General features: G+C 40.9%; 1 protein-coding gene across 1 annotated transcript in view; it reads left to right on the top strand.

Moving 5' to 3' along the window:
* si:ch73-211e3.1 (mastermind-like protein 2) overlaps positions 1-15855 on the top strand; it is a 132311-nt gene that overhangs the window by 114626 nt on the left and 1830 nt on the right. The window contains exon 4 of the mRNA XM_062993200.1: positions 12684-12806. Coding sequence (XP_062849270.1) covers positions 12684-12806 — 123 coding nt within the window. The remainder of the gene's footprint in view (positions 1-12683; positions 12807-15855) is intronic.

Raw genomic sequence — 15855 nt, 5'->3', positions numbered from 1 at the left:
ACAAGTAGACTTTAATTTAGGTTGGATGGGAAATGTGTGGATAATGATCAACATTATCAATTAACATACAAAGGGTGGATTTTAAGAATTCAGACATGGAAGGTGAACAGAAACATATTTATTAACAGCCCCTTGTGCCCAACATGCCCACAATTCCCTCTCTTTCTTACACATGTACACACCTACATACAACAAACACACACATATATGCTCACACAGTGGCTTCACATACTGGATAAATATATTCATTCTAATCATTAAAGTAAATTAAAAGTAGTCATAACAAGGTGCTCGTTGGGGCAGCGGTAAAATACACTAGCCCACCAGTGCTGAGATCTCAAGCTTTGCTATCAGTCGGTCAGGCACTTACACAGACACACAATTGGCTGTGTGTCTGTAAGGGGCGGGACAATGGCTAAACAGGGTTTCCTTATAACTGCTGTAATTGTGGTCTCTACTGGCTGATCGATAGCGCCTGCACAATGAGCTATAATGGGCATCGGTCCACAAAACTGATCTCTATATGAACCACAAAGGGTGGATTTTTAGAATTCAGATGTAGAAGATTAACAGATGCACATTGCAGCATCATCATGGGAACTGGCAGCGCCAAGGGGAAAACCAGTAAATGACACAAGTGTGTTTCAAAACTAAGTAAACAGCATCAAACATAGCCAGACTGGTTTGTTTGCTTTCCTAGTGCTAGTTACTTTACCAACATTTATGGCATTTAGCAGATGCTTTTTATCCAAAGTGACTTACAGTTTTGACAGTATACAATCGAGGGTTAATAGCCTTGATCAAGGGCCTAACAGTAACAATCTGGCAGTGGTGGGGCTTGAACCGGCAACCTTCTGTTTACTGGACCAGTACCTACACCACTAGGCTATGGCTACCCTGACAAATATCACCATGATCTAAACCAGTGTTGAGATTGTTGCAAGAGCAATTAAATTTCCAATACTCTTCAGGTGTTATTGTCCCCAATCACCACTAGGTGGGGGCAGCGTCTCATTACAGCGAACTGATTCACACTGATTTTTCATTATATAGTTATTCTATTTTAAATCCCCCCGCCCCCCACCGGTCCATGAAATTATATCTTATATGAAAGTGGTCCATGGTGCAGAAAAGATTGAGGACCGCTGATCTAAACTGTTCACAATGGAAAACATGACAGACTCCCTTGTTACAAGACTGGCATCTTGTTATAGCATGGATATGGGAAAACTTGATCTGATACTGTAGTAGGGACAATGGTAGCCTAGTGGGTAGAGCTTTGAGCGATCGATTGAAAGGTTGATGGTTTAAATCCCAGCTCTGCAGCCACTGTTGGGTGCTTGAGCAAGGCCCTTGACCCTCTCTGCTCCAGGGCCGCCGTATAATGGCTGACCCTGCGCTCTGACCCCAGCTTCCAAACGAGCTGGGATATGCGAAGGAAGAATTTTGTTGTACTGTACACTTGTATATGTATATATAACAAAAAAAGGCATTATAATAATGCTATTCTAGTTTACCCTGTTACCACTAACCAATACTCACATAGCTTCAGTAGCAGAATGGTATTAATGTTCGGATGCAACAAGATAGTGCTGGACTTCTGGGTACATTGGTTCCTTATACAGTATCTCCTAAAAGTAAAAGGCAGACTGAATAGTCTTAAGTTCTTCATTGGTGTTAATTAATGAGTAGACATTGTAGACATGTGTTGACGTGCAGTAGATTGGTGCCTGGCTCAGGTATATTCCTGCTACACTATGACTCTTGTCCAAATAAAGCAGTAAGTGAAAATGAATAAGTGAATAAGAAAATGTTTGGAGTGGTACTGATGAGTACGGAGGTTGTGCTGAAGTTTGATGCGAGTTCTATTAGCGTGGGTGTCTGAGCTGAACCCAGCTGCAGCCGGAATGAATGGTGAATGAAGTGACCGGGCTGCCAAGCGACCACTGGCCTGGCACCAAAGCCTCCCCTCTGACTCTTTCTCAGACCAGGTGTGTATGTGTTGGAGAGAGTTTATTTAGCGAAGAGAAACCCAACACATGATCTTTAGTTGGGTGTTATAGCAAGAAAAGGTTTTTTTTTAACATTTGGATACCACTTAAACTAAGGGACACTTCAACTTGAAGGCAAAATTACTATAACAGCCTTTATAAATCCTTATGTAAATTTATATCATTTGTTAGAAGTATCTGGTTTAGGTGCCACGTAGCCCTTAAATTTCTTTCTTTTTGTCTTGGTATTCTTTTCTGCTAGTTGGCATTTCACTAACCTATTTCTGTGCCCTATACTGTAAATGAGACACAGGTTTTTATCTGTATGTGTGTGTGTCAGTGTCAGCATGTATTAGGCAAAATCTGGTTAGGCAGAAGATGATGGTTGGCATGAAGGATGGCACATGCTGCCAACTCCAGGCTACTGAGAAAAGCAGACTTACTAGCAGTCAGAAAGGGAGAGAGAGAGAGATTAAGAGAGGGAGGTAGGGAGGAATTAAGGAGGGTTATTTGATGTATGCTGTTTTGGAAGTAGGTCACGCGTCATATTTATTAACATCCTCTTGTGCCCAACGTGCCCCCAATTCTGTCTCTTTCTTACACATGTACACACATACACACATACACACATACACACAACAAACACACACATATATGCTCACACAGTGACTTCACATTCTGGATAAATACATTCATTCTAATTATTAAAGTAAAATTAAAAGATCTCAATTGGCCGGGCACTTACACAGACACACGATTGGCTGTGTGCCTGTAAGGGGCTGGACAATGGCTGAACAGGGTTTTCTCATAACTGCTATAATTGTGGCCTCTACTGGCTGATCGACGGGGGATAATGGAGATGTGTGAGTGACTCTCCATGCACGAAACGGATCTCTATATGAACTTGACTTGACGATGTTAAAATTTATAATTAAAAAACCCCCAATATACTCAGCTCTGCCATCCGGCTGGGCTGAGCGCCTACATGAAAAATGATTGGCTGTTGTTCATACAGAGTGGAAACCGGATAGGGACCTCATAACTGAGGCAGTTACGAGGCTGATTGATGGCGCCTGCACAGAGTCAAGAAATAATATGTTGATCAGGGTGCGGCTCTCCGCTACACAAAGCATATGTCAGTCTCGCTGTCCTCAATCAGGGCGGGGATCAGCATCAGAGGAGAGGAAGCATAATGCAACTGGGTAATTGGATACGCTTAAAAGTCGGGAGAAAATGCATAAACAAAAAAAAATAATAATAATATATATATATATATATATATATATATATATATATATATATATATATATATATATATATATATATATATATATATATATATATATATATAAAACAATGACCTGTTATTTTATTGTTGGCTCAAAATTGTAAATAAAAAAGAAACATTTTAAATATTCTAAACTAATTAATTACTCATTTTGTTTTGTTGATTTTCAAAAGCATTAATATTATTCTGAAAACAATTTCTTAATCTTGTCTTTCAATTACATCAAATAGTGTACTACCAGCAATGGTGTAAGTACTCTGACCCTAGGTAGTGCACAGCATGCAGTTTGACAGCTGAGGGTCAAAATGCACGATCAGAATTTCAAGTTCTGTTATTAACAGCCGTTTATTTAATAACGGGTAAGCCATGGTTTATACGTGGACATTTTTATCAGGCTAGCCATTATGAGTTAGTAAGCCAGTAGTGTATTATACCTTTGCCACATTTGACTAAGTTGGTTGTTTGACATTTATATGGCCAGGATAGCTCACATCTACAGTAAATACTATTTTCCCTGCTGCAGATGTTGACAGTCTAATCTGCAGTTTTCTATTTCACTTACTGCTGTTATTGTGGACTTTGCCATTGAAGGTTATTGGCTTGTTTAATTAATTTTTAAACAGTAAGTTCAATGAGTTTCTTTCCTCCCCTACAAGGATTTGTTCCTTTCTGCATATAAGAACAATTTCTTCTGATGGTTCTCTAGATATGTTCGGGGGTTCTCTATTAAACTCTATTAATAATTTCAAAAACAAATGACATCACTTCTGATTGCATCGTACCAACTTTTTAATGCCATCAGCAAAAAATGTTTTTGGTTGAGTGTGTAGCCACTGATGCACCACTGCTTTCATCATCACATGAAAATCTTCTTCCCCTTAAAGCTTCTTTGAGCGATACAAAAAGGTGGAAATCAGATGGCGCTAAATCCAGACTATAAGCTCTCTCTCAGTCTCTCAGACACGACCAATTACTACTCCTCCAACCCACACCGTTTCCAACCAAAATATAAAAGTGTTGAACCCATATATATTAAATGTTTAACATGTTTAAATTTATATTAAATGTTTAACATGCTCAGCAGGACAAATTCCTCTTATGAGGACATCAACCTGCATAATAAACTGAGAATTTGACCTTTCTTTCCTAATTATTGTTATTCCTAGATATTCTTGTGATTTTTCTATAATATTCATTAAATTTTTCCCTTTTCATTTATATGCACAATGCTACCTGAAAAAGCAAATAAAGCTCTTTTCAGAAAAAAACAAAAACAAGGCTAGAATGGGGATGTTAATGGGTCCATTAAGCACTTTCACTTGATCAGCTGCATATGCTCAGTGAAATTACAGAATGGCATCAGGCTGTGGACATGTGGAGAAGTGCAGCTGTGTGGTCAGTGCATTATACACACCGCCCGAAGCAAGGTCAAGTGCAGGAGGTCATAGCTTCATGTCATTAAAATGCATTTATCTGCCCAACTGTCTAAATTAAATGCTCAAAGACCAACTCTCAACATGTTTCATTTACATTTAAATTAAAGCCACAATTATACGATAAAAAGAAATCGGAAATGATTCAGAGCCCAAAGGACTCATTATTAATGCTGGTTCAGGGTCTTCTGGGTAGCTAAGAAGAACTAAAATCCGCTGTTTAGAACCGTGCATAGCAGTTAATCCCTGTATAGCAAAATACAAATCCATGTTTTTGTAGATGTGATTTTAGTGGCTAGTCCTGGAGCCATACAGCTCAAGTGTCCTGGGTTTGATTCTCATAAGAGTTAATAGAGTTAGGCATGTCTGCATGGCATTTTTTCAGGTCTACTGGTTTCCTGTTTAAAAAAATAATAGTTTACAATTTAATCTTGTACAATTCCAGTAAAACTATATAATATATTTCTAGCTTCATTTGAGTATGTGAGTGTAAATCAGTGAGTGAGGTGCCCTGTCATGGACTGGCACCCTGTATTCCCAGGACAGGCTCAGGACCCAGCATGACCCTGAAGGTGCCCTGTTCCCTGTCTGGGGTGTATTCCCACTTTCCACCCAGTATTGCCCAGAAGGAGCTCCTGACTAGCTATGGGCCTGACTGGGATAAAGCTATAACTGCAGGGAGATGAATGAATAAATGTTATTGTAGATATTATCCAAACACTATTCAGCTGGATGGGGCAGCACGGTGACTTGGTGGGTAACACTGTCACCTCACAGCAAGAAGGTCCTGGGTTCGATTGCCATGTGGGTCAGTCTGGGTCCCTTCTGTGTGGAGTTTGCATGTTCTCCCCATGTCTGCATGGGTTTCCTCTGGGAGCTCCGGTTTCCTTCACAGTCCAAAGACATACAAGTGAGGTGAATTGGAGATACAAAATTGTCCATAACTGTGTTGAACTGATGAATCTTGTGTAACCAGTAACTACCCGACCTGTCATGAATGTAACCAAAATGTGTAAAACATTATGTTAACATCCTAATAAATAAATAAATCCACACTGGATGCATCATTTCATTTTCTTGAGTACAAGGTTTGTATTATTGATCTTTTTCTCCTGTGTGCTTGTTGCCAGTAATGCAGCCAAGCTGTACCCAGTGTGGATTTTTTTATTTGTTTATTTTATTTATTTATTTAATACATTTTGACATGTCCAATCCCCCTACTGCATTGCATCTACCTTATGCGCAACATCCAGGCTGGCCAAGAAGGACTGCAGACTAGGACAAACCCTTTCTGGCTCAGGTGCTTGGGTGGCACGGCAGTAAAACACTAACCCACCAGAGCTGACCACTTGAACTCGGAGGTTCGAATCTCAGCTCTGCTACCAGCAGGCTGGGCACCTATATGGTCAAAGATTGGCTTGTCAGAGGGTGGAACGTCCGGAGAGAATTCCTGATAACTGCTTGCCTGTATGACCTCTGCTGACTGATTGATGGCGACAGTGCACAGCGACATGGGCTTATGAAGATCAGTGCGTGACTCTCAGTGCTCTATACGAATTTCCAGAATGAACCCGCCTTGGGTATACAAAGCGGTCGGCTAGAGTTGTAACATGCATGGAGGAACACAGGTGCCTTGACCAGACAGCAGGGGTTTCTGATACCCCATCTGACCTTTTGTCCTTCGGAGATGGCCAGTCATGCCCAACCAGCCCATTGGCACCTCTGGAAAAACCGGGTCAAACCCGGGTCTCATGGCTGTAGGCTAATGTGAAGAGTGCTGCTCCGCCCGCAGGTTGTCGTTACTTGCAATACCATATTTCTACCATTAAGGTCTCCAGGTGTGTATGTTCTGAAAGAGGTTACTGATGTTATCTGTTCTGTATTGATGGTATACAGTTACAGAATGACAGGGAATGTGTGCCAAAATAATGGCTTTGAGAAAGACACACTATTTAAATTCACGATTTTCCCAGCTCCAATAAATGCCACAGGGGGGAACTTATCTTTTCCTTTGTTCCTCTCTCTCTACACACACACACACACACACACTGCGCCATGGTTGCTTTGTGCCTGCCAGCTAAGGGAGCGGATTGCTTCGATAACCTCCACAGTGATGTCTAACCTATTAAATGCACCCTGAATGCAAGAGCTGAATGAAAACGCTCACTGTTATGCATAAATCACGGAGGGTGGGGGGTGCAAGTATTTCTGAGCACAGGCTCTCACACAATGCTTATGTGTGTGTGTAATTTAAGAAGGGAGGTTGCCTGTGTCATGAGAAAGTGAATTTTTTATGTTCTAATACTGGAGCAGCATAACTCATCTTCATATAAAAGACCACCGCTTTTTCCTTTAGTCCTTATATCGTTCGTACAGCGGTTATGAATAATAAACCTGCATCTCTTTTGCTATTAGGAACATCTGTGCTTTGTTAATGACTCACAGTTAAACAATCCAAAAATAAATATAGGAATAACCACACAATCTTACTACACTATATGGTCAAAAGTGTGTACACACCCACCTAAATACTGGGTCCAGGTGTTTCAGCCACACCCATTGTTAACAGGCTTATTAAATCGATTACACAGAATAAATCATATGCTTATAATGTTCTGGTAACTGGAATGGCTGCTCTGATGTACACAAAGTCAGGTCCATAAAGACATAGTTTGAAGTTCGGTGACCTTCACAAAGCCTTGGCCTCAAATCCATTGGAATAAGTGCCCTGTAGTTCAAAATCGACTGAATGGGCACAAAAGCCCTCAGATACACTCACAAAACCAAACTGTTTGAACAGTATATGCTGTTATAGTCCTGAGAGGTGTTTTTTTTTTTTCTTTGCCCATATAGTATATGTACTTAATATTGAACTTCATTCTTTTTTAAATAATCGTACAATACTTGTCATTAAGTATTTATTTAATATTTATTATTGTACACTCTATGGTCAAAATATGTAGACAGCCCTTCTAACTAATAAGATTAGCTATTTCAGCCACATTCGGTCATTTATTTATGTATTTTTACTAACAACATTATGATTACAGGTGGTTCCAGACCACTTGTGGCCATAAACACTGCTAAGTGCAAGGCATGAATATACAGTAGAGAGGGCCAATCCACTTTCTGCATTTTTTGCAAGGTGGAAAAAATCACAACAGACCAAAGGGAACACACACCAACACTGGCAGATCACAGCAAACTACATACAGTAACCAGAGGCAATGTTTAAACCCACATTCTCAAAGCCAGGGCAGCGGTAGTGGTAGCACAGTGGTTAGGGTACCAGACTAACAATCAGAAGGTGGTGGTTTAAGCCTCGCCTCCACCAGGTTTCCACCGTTGGGGCCTTGAGCAAGGCCCTTAATCCTCAATTGCTTGAATTGAATTCAGTCATAATTGCTAAATGCCACAAATGTAAACGTAAGCCCTGGTGCTGTGCATCACTCATTATCCGTATTATCCTGTTACAGCTAGACTACACAAGCTCAAAGTCTGTCTCACCCAGAAATCTACTGTTCTTAGTTGAAAACTTTACATATGATTTCCAAACTGCCCCTGGACAAAATGTCTGCAAAAAACTGTTCATCAAATGCTTGTGGATTGGGTTTCCATGTCTGATCGGTTCCACACAAGCCTAGGATTACCGTGCTCAGCTCCAAGAGTGATGTAAAGCAGGTCTTTCCTTACTGGTGAAGAAACATTAATAGTTTAAGGCTGATTTATGGTTTGGGCTGCACCCAAAGCGTTTAGCTACAGCACACAATAACTTTGTAAGAGTTTGGGGAGGGTCCTTTACTTTTTTAGCATAACAGTTCCCTTGTGCAGCTGGTAAAGTCAGTTTCACAGCCTTGGTCACTGCCTGGAAAGAGTTTGTCATGTTCTCCCTGTGTTTGTGTCAGTTTCTTCTTGGTATTCCACTTTTTCTTCTAAAAACAAGCAAAAGCTGGATTGTCTTCTCTATGTGTGAGTGGGTAAGTAAATATGTGTGTAAGTGACATGGAATTATATATCTGCTCTGTCCAGCGTGTCCTCTAGTGGAATGCAGAATGTAGCCAAATAAATGTAGGTTCTTAGAGCACCAAAAGGAAACAAATTCTGTATTAATGGTTAGATAACAGGTTCAATGAGCACACAGGGATGTGATGCATGACCACATTTTTAAGTCCAGGTTGTGTTAAATGCATGTTTGCAGTGGTTAGTGATTACTGTATGGTAGGGTGACCATATTTTGGTTTTCAAAAAACAGGACACTTGGCAGGATGGCAGCATGGGCCGGACGGCCACCTGCACTGGGTTGAAAGTTTGGTTCAGGGTAGGATTAGCAAAGTATCTTCATGTAATTGGTGGCACCATGGCAAGATGTATAAAGAAGGGGTTTACATATTTGACAAATGCATCAATATCCATCCAACTATGTTATTGAACTTCAATAAATAAACAACTACTTTTAACAAGACAACTAACAAATCCATTTATGGTCAGATAATCCTATTACTGTGCCTAAACGATAATAACAAATAAAAAAGTTCATCAGTAGAGCTATTTGGCCAAATGTGGCGCATTCACACATTTATCAGCTTTGCTGGTCATGCATTCTGCTTCCCAAGGATCCCGATCGAGACAAAAACACAGATTTTTTTCTGTAATTCGTCTCTATATTTTTATTTGCGCTTGGGCATTTTCAGAGAAGTGTAAGAAGGCAGGACCTAAAGAGAAAGGTGAAATCAATGCAAAACATGCAAACAATAGGACAAACAGACTACAAAAGCTGAATCCTGGACATTTTTGTTGATTTACAAATCCTGGCCGGACATGTCCGGGAAAAAGGGGACGTGTGGTCACCCTACTGTATGGTCTAAACAGCTGCTAAGAAAGTGGTGGTGTGGGCAAAACTTGACCGAGAGCAAAAATTCAAGGTAGATTTAAACTGAGCTCCACTTTTTTAAAGATGTGGAATATTGAACTGCCACATTATACAATTATGCTAATCTGTAGCTAAGTTATAAGCTAACTAAATATCTAATGGACAATATGATTACAAACAACTAATTCTCTGCAGTTCTTGGTACAAATCAAGCATAAGCTACACCTGATTCCACTTGCTTATTCAAGTTGTTCTTGGTCTGTAGACCACTGAGGAGTGAAATCAGGTTAAGCTCCTGCATGCTTGGTATGAAATCTGCTGCCATTGTGACTTATTGTTGGAAAGGGTGCACGTAACGCCATCTAGTGTTCATTGAGGAACATTTACCAGAGGCATAAGCACACCCTTACTAAACACTCATTTTATTTATTCTTTTATTCAAATGGGTGCAGCTTAGCAACATGGGTCTCAGAGACCTGGGTTTTATTCTTGTCTCTGTTTACTTTCTGTAAGGAGTTTCACATGCTGTCCCTGTATTTCCTGCATTTCCTTTGTGTTCTCTGGTGGACTAGCTATATTACATTGCCTCTAGGTGTGGGTCGATGAGTGACGCCGACCAAGATGAAGCAGTTAGTGATAATAAATGAATGAAGGTCTTGGTTGGTAGCTGAGACCCATAACAAAAGGATTTGTCAGTTCTTGCTGTGGCTGCATATGGCTGGTAGCGAGGTGTGGGATCAATAGCAATTATCAGCAGTGCTGCTGCAGACACAAGCCATTCATTTCCACAGAAGGAGCAGCATTACACCCCTCCACACACTCCCTCCCTCCAACCCTACCGCCATCACAAACATATACATACACACAATGCCATTTCAGCACCCTGGACAAAATCATACATTTACATTGTTGGCATTTAGCACATGCTTTTATTCAAAGCGACTTACATTATAGTTACAGTATACAGTCTGAGCAAATGAGGGTTGAGGTCCTTGCTCAAGGGCCCAACAGCAGCAACCTAGCAGTGGTGTGGTTTAAACCAGCAGCCTTCTGATTATTAGTGCAGTACCTAACCACTAGGCTACAGTTTGCATCACAAGGCATCACACTGTTACCATGTACTCACATACTTATTAAGGTCGTTTAAAGCAGTCATTCCACCTTCTGCATGTTTTTTTTTGTAGGTGGAATAAAATGTAATTAATCTGTGAGTATTGTGATGTTATCAAAGCTTTGAATCCAGAGCTCATGTGGCTGTTATATTCACTTTACCGGTTACGCCACCTACAGCCGATGATGAACATTAACAAAACATTTACTTTCCTGGACATGTCAGCACAGCAAAACAGAGGCAGCACAAAAAAAATCATTTGAAATGAAAGTTCATTAAGGGTGGCAAAGTGTGGCACACCTCCAGGGTTTCAGGTTTGTGAGGTCTGCAATGGGTGGTTGCACGCTGTTGATTTCTGCACTGAACATAGTCACCCTGGGATTAGGCTGTGGCTGAGGTTAGTTTAGTTCCACACAGCTCCAGGGTCACTGGTTTGGTCCTGAGCTCTGGTGACTATCTATGTGGTGTAGGTTACAAAGTTTTCTCACATGCTAATAAGTGGATTGGCTACCCACTAGTGTGAGTGTATGTGACTGGAAAAGTGAGTGTGAGATGACCTGTAAACGACTAATAATAATAATAATAATATAGCCTTTATTTGTCATTTGTACATATACACATGTACAGTACAATGAAATTCTTTCTTCATATATCCCAGCTTGTTTGGTCAGAGCACAGGGTCAGCCATTGTACGGCGCCCCTGGAGCAGAGAGGATTAATAAGGGTTAACAGTGGCTGCATTTCAGACCTGGGATTTGAACTCTCAACCTTACAGTTGATGGCCCAAAGCTCTACCCACTAGGCTACTACTGTCCCAGACTAGCATGTAGTCATGGGTGTATGTCTGTGGTTATAAAAGTATGTATAAATGAATAAATGAAATATTTAATAATGTATTCAGTCCTGAGGACCTGATTACTAGCAGTTAGCAGTTTTGCATGTTCACCACCTGGCCATGTGGGTTTCCTCAGGGTACTGGCTTCATCTGGGTTTTCCTCCACCACTTCAAAAAAAGTGGGCTGGCTACTCTAAATTGTCCTCAAGTGTGAATGAGTGAGTTAGTGGGTGGGTGACTGTGTGGTGCCCTGTGATTCATTGGTATGTAGAAAGGGACATGGTAAAAGAAAACAAAGCTAGTTACTGTGCATCGTCACCAAAATGGTAGTGGTGGTGCCACACAGCTCCAGGGACCTGCCAACTTTCTGTGTGGAGTTTAGACTGTTTAGAAATGTTTCCACATTTCCATATGGGTTTATCTCAGATACTTCTGGTTTCCTCTCACCCATCTGTCAAACCTTGCCAGTACATGTTCTAGAATGACTGTATAATGTGGTAAATGAAAAAGAATGAATTAATTCAATCTATTTGTTAGCACAGTATTCTTTTATTCTGAGAAACTCATAAATCCAACATTGGTCCTAAGGAACTTCGCCTCTAGTCCCTGTTTTTTTTTTCTTCTGCGCATTGACCCTGGCCAAGATGCAGTCGTTAGTTAAAAACATGAATATTTAGGATCAGGCTTTGACTTAGGTTAGCCAGGAAAGAGAGTGTGGGGGTGCCTTTGGGCTGTGGGAATCAGAATATGGGAATGCCTGGTCAGACTGGCTGCAGTCAAGCAGAGCCAGTATAAACATCAGCCCACTGCTCTGGGAAACACGGCTATGCTTCCAGCTTTCTGTGGTCATTTACAGATATTTATGGCCCTTGCAGCTGGTGGAAGGCAGTGCTCTACTCACATGTTGTGCAGTAAAAAGAACAGAACTTGTCTTAATTACAAGCTCTCAATATCAACCTGATTGGAGAGACACGTCGAGCATCTCTTGTAAGCTGTTGAGATATTTGATCATGTGGAAAGAATGTGATAGACACTGTATTGTGATCCTGGCATTACCGCATACATACTTCAGTCATTATCAGATGTTTCCCTCTGAGACTGATAACCAAGTTTGGAAATGGAATGTAAATCTGTCTCTGTTTCTTTCTCTCTCAGGAACAGAACACAGGGATGGTGTCACATCTTCAGGACCCCTCCGCTGGGCCTCGTCCAGGGCAGACCAGCAGCTACAATATGCTGCTGAAGGCTCAACTGTTGAGGAAACACCTCCAACAGCAGGTCAGTCATAAAACCAGGACTAGGAAAACAAAAGACTAGGAACTCCATTCAAAACATTGCTAAAAAGTTTGTACACCCTTTGGATTTACGATGATTATACTGTATAAGAGAAAAACAACCAAAGTCAACACAAACTACCATTATTCTCTATTTACTTTATTAAAGTTATTCAACCTTCATTGATCCTGTGTGGAAAAGTAATTGCCCCTAAACTTAATAACTGACTATATCACCTTCAACAGCATCAAATTCCTAACTCAAACTTTAATTTACTTGTCTATTCAATTAATTTACTGTAATTCAGCCACACTGAAGAGAATTTAACCCATGTAGGTTTTTCTCCAGCATCTTAATAGATTCAGGACTTTGTCTAGACCACGCTAACCTTTTTTTTTAGTTTCTTTTAAGTTATTTGCATGTCGAATTTTTCTTTCTTGTGCTTCAGATCGTTGGGTCTGTCTGAAAACCTTGTGAGCTGCCTTGTTGCCTACTGCATACCTGGGCAGCTGCCTAAGTAGATTCTAATAAGACTGACTTAAAAGGCAGATTATTTGGACGCACTACTTAAACAGCGATTATGTCACCACAGTTTCACTTAACTAAGCTAACACAGTTAGCCTCAGGCCATTTAAACCAATGGGCTGAGACGCACAACCCACTAGCATGCCAGCTAACTCCCTAATCTCCCTCCATGTACTGAAAACAGTTAATTGACACTGACAAGCCCGAATTTGCACATAAATTACACATGTACACATTTATACAAATTAAAAATCAATAAGAATTTATTTATATTTGATGCTCCACATTCATCCACCAACCATATTTGTACTTTTTGTGAGAAAAGTTGTGCCACACTGAATGCTGGGATTGCCTTCACCACCAAGGAAGCATCGAATGCTCCCTCATTATTCAGTTAGTTTATCACTTCGAAATAAGGCACCTTAGGCAGTATTTTAAGGTATCTAAGAATTTGGACTTCAAAGTCTTCTTCTCGGGAGCATGTTGTGTTATTGTCTTATTGCATACCTACTTGAGCTTTATATCACAGACTGATGACCAGACATTTTCCCTTAATATTTTCTTGTTGGGTGCAAAATTCACTAATGGCAAGTGGGCCAGACCCAGAAACTGCAAAGCATCCCCACACTATCTCACTACCAATGCTACGGTTAACTGTTGGTATTATGATCTTACTGGGAAACGCTGTTTTAGCTTTACACTAGATTTAACAGGACTCAAATCTTCAAAAAAATCATTGTCAACCTTTTAATCCATTAAACAGAATCCTAAAAAGCTTGTGGGTCTGTGAGGTGCTTCCTGGCAAATGTGAAACTAGACTTAATGTTCCTTATGATTTGCTTTCAAACGAATAGCATTTTTTGCCCAGTCTATTGTAAAGTTTGGATCATATTTTTTGTAGACACTGCTGGAATCACTGTGGTTCCAGAGTGAATAGTTTTGTAGCCTTCTCTGACTTCTAAATTCCAATAAATATGATAATACAAATCATACCCATATTTAAATATGTAAAAATATAAGACATAAAAATGTGGCAACTACTTTTTTCTGCTTTTTAAAAATATACAGTGTATCACAAAAGTGAGTACACCCCTCACATTTCTGCAAATATTTTATTATATCTTTTCATGGGACAACACTATAGAACTAACACTTGGATATAACTTAGAGTAGTCAGTGTACAACTTGTATAGCAGTGTAGATTTACTGTCTTCTGAAAATAACTCAACACACAGCCATTAATGTCTAAATGGCTGGCAACATAAGTGAGTACACCCCACAGTGAACATGTCCAAATTGTGCCCAAAGTGTCAATATTTTGTGTGACCACCATTATTATCCAGCACTGCCTTAACCCTCCTGGGCATGGAATTCACCAGAGCTGCACAGGTTGCTACTGGAATCCTCTTCCACTCCTCCATGATGACATCACGGAGCTGGTGGATGTTAGACACCTTGAACTCCTCCACCTTCCACTTGAGGATGCGCCACAGGTGCTCAATTGGGTTTAGTCCATCACCTTTACATTCAGTTTCCTCAGCAAGGCAGTTGTCATCTTGGAGGTTGTGTTTGGGGTCGTTATCCTGTTGGAAAACTGCCATGAGGCCCAGTTTTGGAAGGGAGGGGATCATGCTCTGTTTCAGAATGTCACAGTACATGTTGGAATTCATGTTTCCCTCAATGAACCGCAGCTCCCCAGTGCCAGCAACACTCATGCAGCCCAAGACCATGATGCTACCACCACCATGCTTGACTGTAGGCAAGATACAGTTGTCTTGGTACTTCTCACCAGGGCGCCGCCACACATGCTGGACACCATCTGAGCCAAACAAGTTTATCGTGGTCTCGTCAGACCACAGGGCATTCCAGTAATCCATGTTCTTGGACTGCTTGTCTTCAGCAAACTGTTTGCGGGCTTTCTTGTGCGTCAGTTTCCTTCTGGGATGACGACCATGCAGACCGAGTTGATGCAGTGTGCGGCGTATGGTCTGAGCACTGACAGGCTGACCTCCCACGTCTTCAACCTCTGCAGCAATGCTGGCAGCACTCATGTGTCTATTTTTTAAAGCCAACCTCTGGATATGACGCCGAACACGTGGACTCAACTTCTTTGGTCGACCCTGGCGAAGCCTGTTCCGAGTGGAACCTGTCCTGGAAAACCGCTGTATGACCTTGGCCACCATGCTGTAGCTCAGTTTCAGGGTGTTGGCAATCTTCTTATAGCCCAGGCCATCTTTGTGGACAGCAACAATTCTATTTCTCACATCCTCAGAGAGTTCTTTGCCATGAGGTGCCATGTTGAATATCCAGTGGCCAGTATGAGAGAATTGTACCCAAAACACTAAATTTAACAGCCCTGCTCCCCATTTACACCTGGGACCTTGACACATGACACCAGGGAGGGACAGCGACACATTTGGGCACAATTTGGACATGTTCACTGTGGGGTGTACTCACTTATGTTGCCAGCTATTTAGACATTAATGGCTGTGTATTGAGTTATTTTCAGAAGACAGTAAATCTACAC

Source organism: Trichomycterus rosablanca, chromosome 4 (assembly GCF_030014385.1).
Source record: "Trichomycterus rosablanca isolate fTriRos1 chromosome 4, fTriRos1.hap1, whole genome shotgun sequence".
NCBI lineage: Eukaryota > Metazoa > Chordata > Actinopteri > Siluriformes > Trichomycteridae > Trichomycterus > Trichomycterus rosablanca.
This window is presented reverse-complemented; position numbering and strand designations above follow the sequence as displayed.